The following is a 15,115-nucleotide window of genomic DNA, read 5'->3' as shown; positions in this document are numbered from 1 at the left end:
CTGTATTTAGGTAAAGATTTGATTTTACCTTCAGGCATTAATGGGTTAAGCAAGACCATTTTGAATACTCACAATGACGGCTGTTTTTCCACATTTCCTTAACTGTTGTACTGCAAACGAATGGAGCACATTATCCATAGATGTTCCATTGACCATAACCACACGATCATTCTCTCTATAAAAAGAAAAAGAAAAAGATAACAATAAGTAAAATAAGCAAAACCATATAAAAAAAAAAAAAAAAGAGCCACTCACTTAACTGCCATATTTATTCTAGAGGTACCCTGAACGATCGTATTATTCAATAAGACTTCAAACATACAGTAAATCAATTTAGGTTGCAGAGCACAGTACAAAAGCACTGCTCTACTGCATACACCCATAATGTGCAGGCCTTGCTGGTATACCCAGGGTGCAGCTGCAAGAGCAAAGCACATAAAATTGTCTTCATACAATCCCTCATCAATAAATGCAACCAACCAACTTTTTAATTACATTCTCTTTAATTTTTGTAATGTAGCAATTGGAAGGATACATTTTCCCTATTCTGATCTTCAAGAGAAAATATATCTTATCTAAAGTGATGTATAACCAAACCCCTTTTTTCATCAACAAATGAGTAAGGAATGCTTAAAAACCCTGTTAATTAAAATTTTTGAAACTGTGTTTATTTTCTGTCCCAGAAACAAAGTCAGGTGGAAATATCCCTAAAGTGGGGGGAATTCCCATTTTAAATGCATGTCACAGAAAAAGTGTCCCCATTGCAAGACTTCTCCATTATTCTTGTTCTGTAACAGCTATAAAATCTTTCCAGCAGGGGCAAAGACAGCATTAAAAACATGATAGAATTTCTAACCCTTCTACGCTCTATCCAAAACTGCAGCTAGAAAGAAGATGGCTGCTTTGACAAAATGGCACTTTTCAACATCTTTGAGCATTTGTCAGCAGAAGGCAGGGAATCAGCAGTACACTGATCTTTCCAGTGAAGAACTGTGCAGATGGCATGTCAGCAGGAGACAGAGAAACAGCAGAACACTGATCTTTCCAGTGAAGAACTGTGCAGAGGGTGTGTCAGCAGGAGACAGAGAAACAGCAGTACACTGATCATTTCCAGTGAAGTGCTGTGCAGGGGGCATGACAGCAGGAGACAGATATATAGCAGTACACTGATCTTCCCAGTGAAAATTGCTGTTAAGGGGTTGTATCAGCACAAGTCTGATCTTTGCAGTACTGACAGGCTGTGCTCCCAAGTAGAATTCAAAGAAGCAAAACTGACCATACTGGTATGTATGTGCTTCCATGCCTGGAATGGTCAGTTTAAAATAGGAATGCAAGGGGATGAATAGGATCACCAGTAATGAAAGAGCACGGGATACTTTTTCATACAAGTAAATGGTACAACAGACACATATCAGGAATATGAAATTTTGGAGTAACATACATTTTAAGCACTTGCTTGTCTCACTAGGAATGCAGGGGGAGGAATGCTTGTTAGCTAACATGTTCCAGGTAAGCAGGCAAATACTTGGGGATGGAGAAACGTGCTATTTATCAAAGCAGTCGCCTCTATGCCAGTTGTGTTGTCAGATGGCCATGGAGGAAGGAAGGATACCCTGTCTACAAAAATGCTGTGTGTTGTCCGCCCACAACAGGACTTGGAGCGCATTTCTGGCAGATCAAGAGATATTTGTCTCTACCTGCTGGGATAAAACATGGGAAATGTGCATGTATTGTAGAAAACTACTGCGTTATTTTTGGCCCTGGCATATACATGTAAAATACAATCCATATTTCTGAGTTAACAGGTTATAGAAGTATCCAAAGGTGAATCTGAGGCAGTGTGGGCCTAGAATTTTGACACCATGGTTAAAAATAAAAACTCTAGATTACAAAATAGAACTAATATATGTATATATATAACTAAAAATATAACCCTGTTGAGAATATGTGCAAATATATCATAGTAGAAATTATTCTACTTGCTGAGATCTGCCTAAATCCTCAATATGGAAATGAGCTCCCTGGCAAACCCAACAACCAGAATAATTAGTTGTCAGCGTTATAAGTCATGGCTGCTCTCTTGGGAGATGAACAAGTGAGTTTTGTGAATTCCATCATTCCAGCCATGTATTTTTTTTTTCCTGTTAGTGCGGTAGATCAGATACGTTTTTAGAAGCACAGCATATTTAGTAGTAAAGAAAAGAAGGGGAAAGGAGATACCAGGTTTTATCTGTTTTTGTAAGAATCAGGAGGTGCCTTTAGTGACACAAACAAAAGGAGGAGAGGCACAAGACATGCTGGATTTTTTGCATTTCAAATATTTTTATTAACTTTTTTTTTTTAAACAATTTTAACAAAGAAAAACTAGAGCAAAAGACGCCCACACAGGGGTTATCAGTGGCACATACAAAATAAAGAGAACAGTGCTATAACACCGACAATGTAAAAGGCGTGTCCACATACGGGCCATTAAAGGCACATAAAATACAAAAACAGCAATATAACACCAACAATATATCAGCCAAAGGGAAGTATCTACCACCTGACAGATTCAAACAATAAAGAGGATAAAAGAGCAAAAAAAGGAAGAAGAAAACAAGACCAGAAGCAGGAATCCGGGAACGCCAATATCATACAGTATCATGAACCCAGACAAGCCGGGGGAAGACATGATGGATTTTTTAATCTGTCTATATCTTAGGCGTTTAATCATGTTTTCCAACTGCAAAACTTCAGGAAATACATCGGACACACATGCATGGGTAAACGCGGATGCAAAGAAGCAATGCATTTACCAGAGTGCTGCTTGCCAAACAGGTGTATGGCTGTAAGTAGGAATGGGCTAGAAAATTCAGCCAGGCATATAAAATGCCTGTTAAAGTCCCCTGGCATGAGCCCTAATGGAGTGGGTACAGGCACTGCAGAATGTGTACAGTGTACACAGTATGTACACCTACACTCGATTTAACCATGCTAGTGTGATGTCCAATATTCAGCGCAATTTAGCCATGTCCCTTCTTGTCTCATTCTTAAAGCTCAGCTCTATGAATCTTAAAAATGATCCCTTGAAGCAGGATGGCTACACATTGCAAGGATTAATTGCTTGTTTAGGTACAATGTTGGTAGGTATTGTCGCAAACGTGCACACCAAAGACTGACGAAGTCCTCCATTTTAAGAATCTCCATGTTGTCCCTCATTTTTTCCCTTTCCTCTCTTTTAATCCACAGGGAAGGGTGTTGGAAGGGTCACAGGCAGGCTAGAGCATGGCGGGGAGTCCAGAGCTATAAAACACCTCTCTGAGCAAGATGCCTGGCTGTCTGAGCAACCTGGGCCATTTAACACCTCGTAAAAAGATAACAGAGCCTTCCCGGAGTTCAAGGAATTCCAACGAAGCACGAATCAGATAAACACTTTTCAAAATCCATTTTTCCCCTATGTCTCATATCTTGGAATATGAGAGACTTACATAAAAACCAGACATATCGTCAGATTGGCTAAGAGAAGACGAACAATTTGATGGGTCACTCGCCTTGTCTCGAATACATAGAAAAGCAGAAAAATAGATCTCGTGAACCATTCAGTGTAGAACTTCATAATTCATATCTAATCAATCCTCAGACGTGTCTGCATAATAATCTACCCACGGGTGGAGTGTCACTTGTGCATAGGAAAAGTTATGAGCCAAAATATGAACTACACGAGATTTTGGCTCTAGTTTAGGTCCACACCCAGACCTCCACGCCCTAAACGTGGTATTGGTCCTTGACTTCAGAGACACCCCCCTGCTAGGGAACTACAAAATGGGCTGTCAGGCCTAAGAGAGTTAAATTGAAGACGTCTCCCATTTTAACATCAGTACCACCTGGGGAGACCCGTGCCCTTTTGCTCTGAAACGTGGATCTGCTAACCCAGGACTTTGGCAAGTACCTTAACCCTTTCACCTCTCTCTGATATCTCTTTGCTGTGCTGTAGGTCTCTGTATATTTATATATATATATATATATATATATATATATATATATATATATATATATATATACAGTGGGGATCGAAAGTTTGGGCACCCCAGCTAAAAATTTGTATTAATGTGCATAAAGAAGCCAAGGAAAGATGGAAAAATCTTCAAAAGGCATCAAATTACAGATTAGACATTCTTATAATATGTCAACAAAAGTTAGATTTTATTTCCATCATTTACACTTTCAAAATAACAGAAAACAAAAAAATGGCGTCTGCAAAAGTTTGGGCACCCTGCAGAGTTAATATCTTGTACTGCCCCCTTTGGTAAGTATCACAGCTTGTAAACACTTTTTGTAGCCAGCCAAGAGTCTTTCAATTCTTGTTTGAGGTATCTTTGCCCATTCTTCCTTACAAAAGTCTTCCAGTTCTTTGAGATTTCTGGGCTGTCTGTCACGCACTGCTCTTTTAAGGTCTATCCATAGATTTTCAATTATGTTGAGGTCAGGAGATTGTGAAGGCCATGGCAAAACCTTCAGTTTACGCCTCTTGATGTAATCCCCCGTGGATTTCGAGGTGTGTTTAGGATCATTATCCATTTGTAGAAGCCATCCTCTCTTTAACTTCAGCTTTTTCACAGATGGCATCAAGTTACCATCCAAAATTTGCTGAAATTTTATTGAATCCATTTTTCCTTCTACTCGTGAGATGTTCCCTTTGCCACTGGCTCCAACACAACCCCAAAGCATGATTGATCCAACCCCATGCTTAACAGTTGGACAGAGGTTCTTTTCATTCAATTCTGTGCCCCTTCTTCTCCAAACGTACCTTTGCTCATTCCGGCCAAAAAGTTCAATTTTAACCTCATCGGTCCACAGAACTTGTTTCCAAAATGCATCAGGCTTGTCTATATGTTCATTTGCAAAGTTCAAACGATGATTTTTGTGGTGAGGACGTAGAAGAGGTTTTCTTCTGATTACTCTTCCATGAAGACCATATTTGTACAAGTATCTCTTTATAGTGGAATAGTGTACCACAACTCCAGTGTCTGCCAGATCTTTCTGGAGGGATCGTGCAGTCAAACGTGGGTTTTGAATTGTTTTTCTCACAATCCTGCGAGCTGTTCTGTCTGATATTTTTCTTGGTCTTCCAGATCTTGCTTTACCTTCCACTGTTCCTGATGACTGCCATTTCTTAATTACATTCCAAACAGAGGATATTGACATCTGAAAACGCTTTGCTATCTTCTTATAGCCTTCTCCAGCTTTGTGAGCGTCAACTTTTTTCAGTTTTAGTTTTCTAGACAACTGCTTAGAAGAACCCATGGTGCTGATTGTTGGGGCAAGGTCAGATGAGTCTGGGCATGTAAAACCTTTGATATTGACATCACCTGGTCTGCCCAGACGATGATTGAAAACAATCCATGACACTGGCAGGTCTCAGCTTGGCAAAGGGGGCAGTGCATGCTATAAATTCTGCAGGGTGCCCAAACTTTTGCAGACGCCATTTTTTTGTTTTCTGTTATTTTGAAAGTGTAAATGATGGAAATAAAACCTAACTTTTGTTGACATATTATAAGAATGTCTAATCTGTAATTTGATGCCTTTTGGAGATTTTTCCATCTTTCCTTGGCTTCTTTATGCACATTAATACAAATTTTTAGCTGGGGTGCCCAAACTTTCGATCCCCACTGTATATATCTTAGTTACATCTTTTCTGTAAATATTTTTATTGCGCCCGTTTGACCTTTTAGTAATAAATCTTTCCTTCTGAAAGTGTTGAACTGTTTCTATAGTGCTTTATTGCAATTTACGAATTCCTGCCTCTAAAGAGAATGCTACTGTGTTTGTTTAACCCTCTGTATAACCGTGTTATACAGAAGATTACCTCAACCATTATAGTGTTATAACTGATATCGCCGAGTTTCCTCTTTCTCTGTACAAAAAGGAGGTGGTGGCAGTGTGAAGGGTTAATTGCATAATTAACCTGACCCAGTAACAATCGCTCAGGCTGCCGGTACATCGATTGTGGTCCAATTTGCTGGAAAATCGTTGTGCAGGGTGCAGCTGGGTTTGGCATTGTTACGTACGTGACATCGCGGTTTTAGATCGGCTAGTCCTTCGGTCACGAGTTTGGTGAGAAGGGCTGGGGTCTGACGCCACGATCGTGACAGGTATGTCTCAGGGATAAAAACTGCTAGACCCCAATCATAGTAGATGTTTTCAAAAACTGTATTGGGATTTTGTTAAAGCTGAACTGCAGGCAAATACACAGAGCTGAAATAAAAAAATACATTGCTCGTTAAAAAAAATAAATAAAAAATTTTATTGATGGAAGTACCTGATGCCACTTGATTCTGCATCAGCTTCTTACAGTCTTACAGTCTACTGTACCCTCCATGTGGATAGTTTATGAAAAGATGAACTTACACACAAAAATAAAAAATTTGAAAAAATGCATAACTGCTGCAAAAGAAAATAATTGAACACTCAAGTTTTCATCTGCTAACACCACTAGAACACTGCTTCTGTCAATCTCAATGAAGTGGGTCTTCTTACGCGAGGCCACATATATGCATACATGTGTTTGTGTTGGGAGTGAGCTGTGCAGCACATTCCCAACACAGAGAATGGGCTCTCAATGACAATCCTGGGTCTTGTATTAACAATCAGGAACCAGGTCAGAAGACCAGAAGGCCACTATGTTTAGGATTGCTTTCAATTATTAGCATTGTAATGTGAATTCTATTATTTCATACTTTTTTGGGTGCGTTGTGTGTAGCTTGCTAAAAACTCTACAAACCTATAATTCTTGTGTTAGTATTTTGATTTTTGTAAAGTGCTTGAAAACCAATAAAAATATTGAACAAGAAGTGCAGTAAATGGGTTTTAAAACAAGCCCTTAATGACCTCTAGCTGCTGAGGAGGTAGTATAATTCATCCTTAACATTCATAAAACCAGGAACAGTGCAATGGTTGTAGATGGATTCTTAGCAGCTTTATCCCAGCCTGCTCTGTCTCCCAGTAGGGACATGGCAGCATTCAATCCTTCTGTAAATGTACTCTGCCTTTTTTATAAGGCTGTAAGGCTGCCAAGTCACAGCTGCAAAAGAGAGAACAGAGTGAAATAAAGCTGCTAAGAGTCCAACTATAAATTAGACCAGAGCGTTGTTGTTATGAACTTTAAGGATGAGTTGCTCAATGGTGCCTGCAGCTACAGAGGTCAGTGAAGCCTTTTTTTAAAATTCATTTACTGCTTGTTAACAGTGTGTAAATGCTGTCCATTCCCTTGCCACAGGTTTACATTAAGTAATATGTTTACCTTACATTTCAAAATAGAGCACTGAAAACTTAAATTTGACAACACTTTATCTCAGGGTCGGCAACCTCTGGCACAAGTGCCATACATGGCACATGGTTGCATTTTTTCTGGCACACGAAAGAAGCCTGGGGACATCCTTCACATCAACAAAGTCAGCTGGCCGCTGCTTGCAGCTGGCTACCCAGGAGCGAGACTAGCTGTTCCTTTCCCACCTCATTCAGCTTTCCTGCATTTAGCCGGTATAGGTGCTTAGGTAACTGATATTTTGCTATTTTGATCTAGGGAATGTTGCGCTCCCCCGCTATGGATGCTGTTCCCGGACTGCTGAGCTGCTTCTCCCATTCCCGCATGGGGTACTCAGCAGATCTCATCCTCCCACACACAGCTGAATCAGATTCTGTTACAGACTAAAAACTTTCATCCCCACAGTATATAGCTGCCTGCTATGCTGCTGCTCTCACCTGTGAAATCTCCAGATTGGAACAGTAGAAAGCTACAGAGGGTGTGAAGGTGCAAGAATTAGAATGAGCTGAGTTGATTAGGTGCATGAATTCAGCTGATGTGAGGTGTGAAGTCCTCTGACCCCAGACCTCTGTCCCATCCTCTGCTCCATTGACACCAGTCCTCTGATCCCAGACCTTTGCTCTGCTGAACCCAGACCTCTGATCAGTCCTCTGCTCCACTGACCCCAGACCTGTGCCCCATCCTCTGCTCCACTGACCGCAGACCTCTGCCCCGATTACCCCACACCTGTGCCCCAATCCTCTGCCCCGCTGAACCCAGTCCTGTACCCTGCTGATCCCAAACCTCTGCCCCATCCTCTGCTCCTCTGTCCCCAGACCTCTGGCCCGCTGAACCCAGACCTCTACCCTAACCTCTGCTCCACTTTCATCAGTCCTCTGACCCGATGACCCCAGACCTCTGCCCCATCCTCTGCTCCACTGACCCCAGTCCTCTGACCACAGACATCTGTCCCGTTGATCCCAGACCTGTGCTCCAGTCTTCTTCCCCGATGACCCCAGTCATCTGCCCCATCCTCTGCTCCTCTGACCCCAATCCTCGGCCCTGATGGACCCAGACCTCTGCCCCATCCTCTGCTCCTCTGACCCCAGACCTCTGCCCTGCTGACCCCTGTACACTTCCCCACTGACCCCATCCTTTGCCTCTTTTGCCTGCACTGCTGAACCATGTTAGCTATTGGGTACTACTAATTTACAGGTGCGGGAACTGGGGCTGATCTAAGGTATGAAGGCACAGGAATTCGGATGAACTGAGTTGATTAGGTGGAGGAATTCAGCTGATATGAGGTGTAAAGAATTGGGGTGATCTAAAGGTGTGAGGGTGCAGGAACTGGGGTGACCTGAAATCTGATCTAAAGGAATTGGGGGTGATCTGAGGGGTGATGGTACAGGAACTGGGACTGATCTAAAGGGTAAAGGTGCAGAATTTGGGGTGATTTGAGGGGGTGAAGGTGCAGAAATTGAGGGAGACCTGAAGTGTGATGCTGCAGTAATTGGGTTGATCTGAGGGCTGAAGGTGCAAGAATTGGGCTGATGTGAGGTGTGAAGGTGCAGGAATCGGGCTGATGTGAGGCGTGAAGGTGCAGGAATCGGGCTGATGTGAGGTGTGAAGGTGCAGGAATCGGGCTGATGTGAGGTGTGAAGGTGCAGGAATCGGGCTGATGTGAGGTGTGAAGGTGCTGGAATTGATGTAGACCTGAGATGTGAAGGTGCAGTAATCTGGCTGATCTGAGGGTTGAAGGTGCAGGAAATGGTGTGATCTGAGGGTTGTAGGTGCAGGAAATGGTGTGATCTGAGAATTGTAGGTGCAGGAAATGGTGTGATCTGAGAATTGTAGGTGCAGGAAATAGTGTGATCTGAGGGTTGAAGGTGCAGAAAATGGTGTGATCTGAGGGTTGTAAGTGCAGGAAATGGTGTGATCTGAGGGTTAAAGGTGCAGGAAATGGTGTGATCTGAGGGCTGAAGGTGCAGGAAATGGTGTGATCTGATGGTTGAAGGTGTGGGAATTGGTGTGATCTGAGGTGTGAAGGTGTGATTATTGTGGATGGTCTGAGGTGTGAAGGTGTGGGATTTAAGCTGATCTGAGTGGTGAAGGGGCAGAAACTGGGCTGATCTGAAGTGCGAAGGTGCAGGAATTAGGGTGATCTGAAGTGCAAACCTCAATATTTATTTCTTACCATTATTCAAGTCATTTACAGCATTTACTATTTAAAGATTTTTTTTCTTGATTTATATGTGACGTGGACATTATGTTTAAGTAGCTGGCACTCTCAATTTCTTTGAAAACTTTTTCAGCACACTGTGCTGAAAAGTTTGCCTACCCCGGTTTATCTTTAGGAATTCCAAGCTTTTTTGTAAAATGTAACAAAGTTATTATCTGAAAACTGCAGTAACTTACAGCATTCTAGACAGAATTGAGGTAACTGTATTCTGAAGCTATAAAGCATTAAATCTGGTGTGTTTTGATCGGTTATTGTCCTTTGTAGATACTGTGCTTACTGATCTTTGCAATTAAACATGGCACATAACAAATATGACTATGTTCCAAATAATTTAAAAGCATGAAAAAATAGAACAAGAAATGATTACTATAGGGCCGGACTATAAAAAAAAAAAAAAAAAAAAAAAAAAAAGACTATGAACAAGTGCGGACAGTACAGGAGATGACCAGAGACTGCAGACATAGTACAGGAGATGACCAGAGACTGCAGACATAGTACAGGAGATGACCAGAGACTGCGCAAACAGTACAGGGGATGACCAGAGACTGTGGACACAGTACAGGAGATGACCAGAGACTGCGGACACAGTACAGGAGATGACCAGAGACTGCAGACATAGTACATGAAATGACCAGAGACTGCGGACATACAATGGCGGCGGGAATACTGGGTCGGCAGCTCCATAAGACGCACAGACATTTCCCCCCCAAGTGTGTCTTATGGAGCAAAATAGTGCCCCATCATTGGGGTCAGTGGGAGGAAAATTGCCCCATCATTGGTGTCAGTGGGAAGAATTGTGCCCCATCATTAGTGTCAGTGGGAAGTATCGTGCCCCATCATTGGTGTCAGTGGGAGGAATAGTGCCCGATCATTGATGTCAGTGGGAAGAATTGTGCCCCATCATTTGTGTCAGTGGGAGGAATAGTGCCCCATCATTGGTGTCAGTGTGGGGGGGGGGGGAATAGTGCCCCATCATTGGTGTCAGTGGGGGATGGGGATAGTGTCCCAACATTGGTGTCAGTGGGAGGAATAGTGTCCCATCATTGGTGTCAGTGGGAGGAATAGTGTCCCATCATTGGTGTCAGTGGGAGGAATAGTGCCCCATCTTTGGTGTCAGTGGGAGGAATAGTGTCCCATCATTGGTGTCAGTGGGGGAATAGTGTCCCATCATTGGTGTCAGTGGGAGGAATAGTATGTCATTGGTGTCAGCGGGGGGGAATAGTGCCCTGTCATTGGTGTCAGTGGGGGGGATAGTACGTCATTGGTGTCAGTGGGGGGGAATAGTGCCCCATCTTTGGTGTCAGTGGGAGGAATAGTATGTCATTGGTGTCAGTGGGGGGGAATAGTGCCCCGTCATTGGTGTCAGTGGGGGGGGGGGATAGTGTCCCAATATTGGTGTCAGTGGGGGGAGGAATAGTGCCCCATTGTTGGTGTCAGTGGGGGGAGGAATAGTGCCCCATTGTTGGTGTCAGTGGGGGGAGGAATAGTGCCCCATTGTTGGTGTCAGTGGGGGGAGGAATAGTGCCCCATTGTTGGTGTCAGTGGGGGGGAGGAATAGTGCCCCATTGTTGGTGTCAGTGGGGGGGAGGAATAGTGCCCCATTGTTGGTGTCAGTGGGGGGAGGAATAGTGCCCCATTGTTGGTGTCAGTGGGGGGAAGAATAGTGCCCCATTGTTGGTGTCAGTGGGGGGAGGAATAGTGCCCATCATTGGTGTCAGTGGGAGGAATAATGCCCCATCATTGGTGTCAGTGGGAGGAATAATGCCCCATCATTAGTATCAGTGACACCAATGATGGGGCACTATTCCTCCCACTGACACCAAGGACACTTAACTTTCTGACCCCTGTTCCAGCATGGTGCTGCTGCAGCCAGCATACCAGCTTGCAGCAGCACCATCTGCGCTGCACACTTACCGGGCGGTCAGCTGTCCTCTTTCATTCACTCCAGCCTCTGCCTCACTCGATGTTCGCGGGGCCACTTGGCTCTGCCTCCTCGCAGGTGATTGGCCACCTGTGTGCCTTTCCTGAGCTACAGTTATGGCGCCCAATCACCGGTGAGGAGGCGGAGCCGAGCGGCAGCGCGAACATCGAGTGAGGGAGTGGCCGGAGTGAATGAAGGAGCAGCGCATCCTGGACTGGATCGTCGTGGGACTGGGACACAGAGCCAGGTAAGATACAGCAGTCCCCTGCCCACCCCTGTACTTAGTGTCCCTTCCTGGCGGCAAATACGCCCCTGCCGGCGGGCCGGATAAATGTCCTCGGCGGGCCGCATGTGGCCCTCGGGTTGTAGTTTGAGGACCCCTGGTTTAAGATTTGGTCACATACATAGATATAATCTACATCCCTTTTAATCTACAGAAGGGAAGGCTAAAACTTGCTCACATAGAGATTTTCCAGTTTGCTGTAAAATCTCTGTGTATGATAACAATTGCTTTGGATGGTCTGAACCTGTTGTTATTATCTAAATGGATTCATCATTGCAAGCAATGTTCTAATGGGGCACAAGACTTGCAAGGTTGCCTAAGCATGATTTTTATATTGTTTATTTACTTACTGTAAAAATCCATCAGCTGGACCCCCAATAAGCACATCAGAAATGACAATGGAAGGTTCACCATTTTCAAAGTGTGGATTATCTTTTCCCCCAGAGACTGCAATTCCAAAGCCTTTTTTGCTATCCTGTAAAAAGCAAAATATATGGAGTTAATAAATCTGGGTTAAACACTGACACTGACAAAAGTTTTAATTCTCCAAGAGAGATATTTTTTATATATGCTGGAGAGCTTAACCGCCTAGGTCTTAGACTTCAGAGGGGGGGAGCTCCAGGCTTCAGTCCTTGGCTTGGCACAAGGGCCACATCCATCATGAGGAGCTCCTTCTCCCTGTTAATGTTTTCATTTTTTTTATAGCATGCAAAATGCAATAGGAAACAAGGGGACACCACAAGGTGGGCAGAAACACCCAAAACTTCACAGCAATCAGGAACAAAACCTGCTTAAGTCCAGAAAGGATATTAAGTTCATCAAGCTGCATTTGAAACTTATTAAATATCACTTAACGTGTTACTAAACCCAGGACCCTGTATCCACTATATCTGCTCTCCCGCAGCACACAGAACATGGAAATGCGATTATTTTAGTAAATATAAACTGCTAAATACCTTTTCTCAGCAGCAGTTGGAACAGTCTTGTGACTTTTATCAGTGTCCAGCAGAACACTGGTTAAAGCTTGTAGGAGGAGTTTTCTTTCTGCTCTAGGGGGATGCAGGACCCCAGACCTCTGTCTGGACAGTACTGATTGGCCCTCTGCTGATCACATGCACTCTCCCAAGAAAAAACAAAAAAACAAACACCTCTCTCTAGAAAAACACACCAAATTGACCATGTGCAGAGTGACTCCAAACTTCTGTTCTATCAGGAGATATTTAGGAGACAATGGAAGAAGGGGAGGATCAGATAAGAGAGACTAAAACCTCCTTTGTTCACAATGTGAAGGATTAACCCCTTAGATTCCACAGTGAGTATAACAAGCATGCTTTACTGCATATACAGACTGATTTTACTGTTGTGGGTTTAGTAACACTTTAAGAGTGCACTGATCCTTTATAAATAAAAATAAAGTGCCCGTTAACCCATCAAAGAGAGACAATCCAGCAAAAGAAAGCACAAAGTGCCTGTGACCCTCTCCACCCCTATCCCTATCATGTAATAGTTTACCAATATCCAGTAGCACTCTAATTTTAGTAGTAATAGATGTTTCATATGATCAGAAGGTTTAAACAGTAAAAACCAGTAAACTACAAAAGCAGTTTTAATCTCATTCTAAGAGCTTTAATTACTTACCGACAGTCACCTTACTGGACTAAGGCTATGTTCACACTAGCTTTGTCAGCAGGCATTAGCCAGGCATTTGGGAAGCGTTTTTAATGTTCCTCAAACGCCTATGAAAATTCTATACATGGCAGCACACAGTGGTGTTCACACTGAAGTGTTAGCGTCGCGGCAAAATTGACGCCTCATGTCAAGTCAGGAGGAGTTGAAGCCTCCCATTCAAGTCTATGGTGACCTTCCTCAAATGCCTGGGACATGTTTGCGGAGCGTTAATACCATTAAACTTCATTGCAGGCATTTGTGGTGTGGTTTTAACACTTGGCAAACACCTATCAAATGCCTCAAAAACACTCATAGGGCGTTTGGCGAGTGTTAAAATGCTTCCCAAACGCCTGTCAGGGGCATTTGGCAAGCGTTTGAAATTAGTCAAGTGTGAACAAGTCCTTAGGAGACTTTGATAAGCACAATTGTCCTATTAAAATTGCTAATGTTTACTTGCCAAGAGTTGTAACTGTTGCCAAGAACGAATTGCTGTCTGTTTCCCCATTGTGTAGAGTTCCCTTCACTTCCTGTGTAGTCATGGGGGCAGGATCACAGTGCAGAAGTTCTAAAACTTCTGTTAGCTCAGGAATTCAGGGAAAATTCTGTCCTATCACCAGGATAGCAAGTGAGGGAAAAACGTGGACATGGACACCAATAAAACCATGTGTTTTTAAGTAGAGTCAATAAGCATAACAATTGGTCAGGTTTTATTGCTGTCTGTATACAAAATTGCAGAAATCTTCCCAACAGCAGTAATAATAAATACCTCCCCCCAATCCACAACTAACCCCCAGGTCCCAATGAACAGATCATGACATTTTGTGCATGAACCCTTTTATGAGTGTGTGCAATGATTTACAGAAAAGGATTCTATTTTCCTGCATGTGTCATGATGCAATGTCAAAAGGAGAACAACCTCACCTAAACGGAAAGGTGAACTTTGATTCTAAACTTCAATCCACACACTATGGTACAATCCCACACTTTATGTGCTCTCCCTGTACACAGGGAATTGAACAAGTACATTTTCAGTTTAGTATATGGTGTTGCGCTAATGATTTCAAAGTGGCACAGGGAAAATGGACACAGTAGTCTGGCAGAACACACCTGCATACAAACCAATCAGCTTCCAGGTTTCATTGTCAAAGCTTAATACAACAAGCTGAAGTTAAAAGCTGATTGGCTACCGTGCACAGCTTCTCCAGATTTTGCACTCTCCAGTTTTAGTAAATCAAACCCATGGGGTGCCCGACAGGTCCAGCAGATGTTCATAGGCATTTCTTAAAGTGGAAATAAACTCCCACTGGACACTTGTACCTACAGGTGAGCTTATAATAAAACTTGCACGGTTTAGGAGATATTCAATGTCCCTGCAGCAGTGACAGTGCACCACTGGAGGGCTTCACTCTAACCCCCCAGTCACACTGGATGCGAATTGGCATGCGATTTGCATGTCATGCGATTTGCAAAACGCATGCCAAGTCACACCCTATTGTCCGCAATTACAGCGGTCATGTCGGTGCCGCACTGATTTGCAAAGTAGTACATGCACTACTTTTGGTGCAATTTAGATAGACATCTGTGTCAGATGTCTTGCAAACTGCACCTGAAATCAGCAGTTCACCCCACTTTGAAATCGTGCGACTTCACTGTAATTTGCACGATTTCAAAGTCGGGTTTGATGTGACCGGGGTGTAAGGCAAGTCTTTCATATATCGCATA

General features: G+C 43.2%; 1 protein-coding gene across 2 annotated transcripts in view; it reads right to left on the bottom strand.

Moving 5' to 3' along the window:
* The window catches only part of LOC149451053 (tight junction protein 2-like), a 164,865-nt gene that overhangs the window by 65,401 nt on the left and 84,349 nt on the right, over window positions 1-15,115 (bottom strand). For both annotated transcript variants that reach the window (XM_089691048.1, XM_089691047.1), the window contains 2 exons: window positions 12,076-12,200; window positions 73-175 (listed from right to left, as the gene is read on the bottom strand). In XM_089691048.1, the coding sequence (XP_089547174.1) occupies window positions 73-175; window positions 12,076-12,200 (228 nt within the window). The remainder of the gene's footprint in view (window positions 1-72; window positions 176-12,075; window positions 12,201-15,115) is intronic.

Source organism: Staurois parvus, unplaced genomic scaffold (genome assembly GCF_062004578.1).
Source record: "Staurois parvus isolate SC_StPar_1 unplaced genomic scaffold, SC_StPar_1.0 ptg000549l, whole genome shotgun sequence".
NCBI classification, from domain to species: domain Eukaryota; kingdom Metazoa; phylum Chordata; class Amphibia; order Anura; family Ranidae; genus Staurois; species Staurois parvus.
Note: the sequence above shows the minus strand (reverse complement) of the source record. Positions and strands in the feature narration are given on the sequence as shown.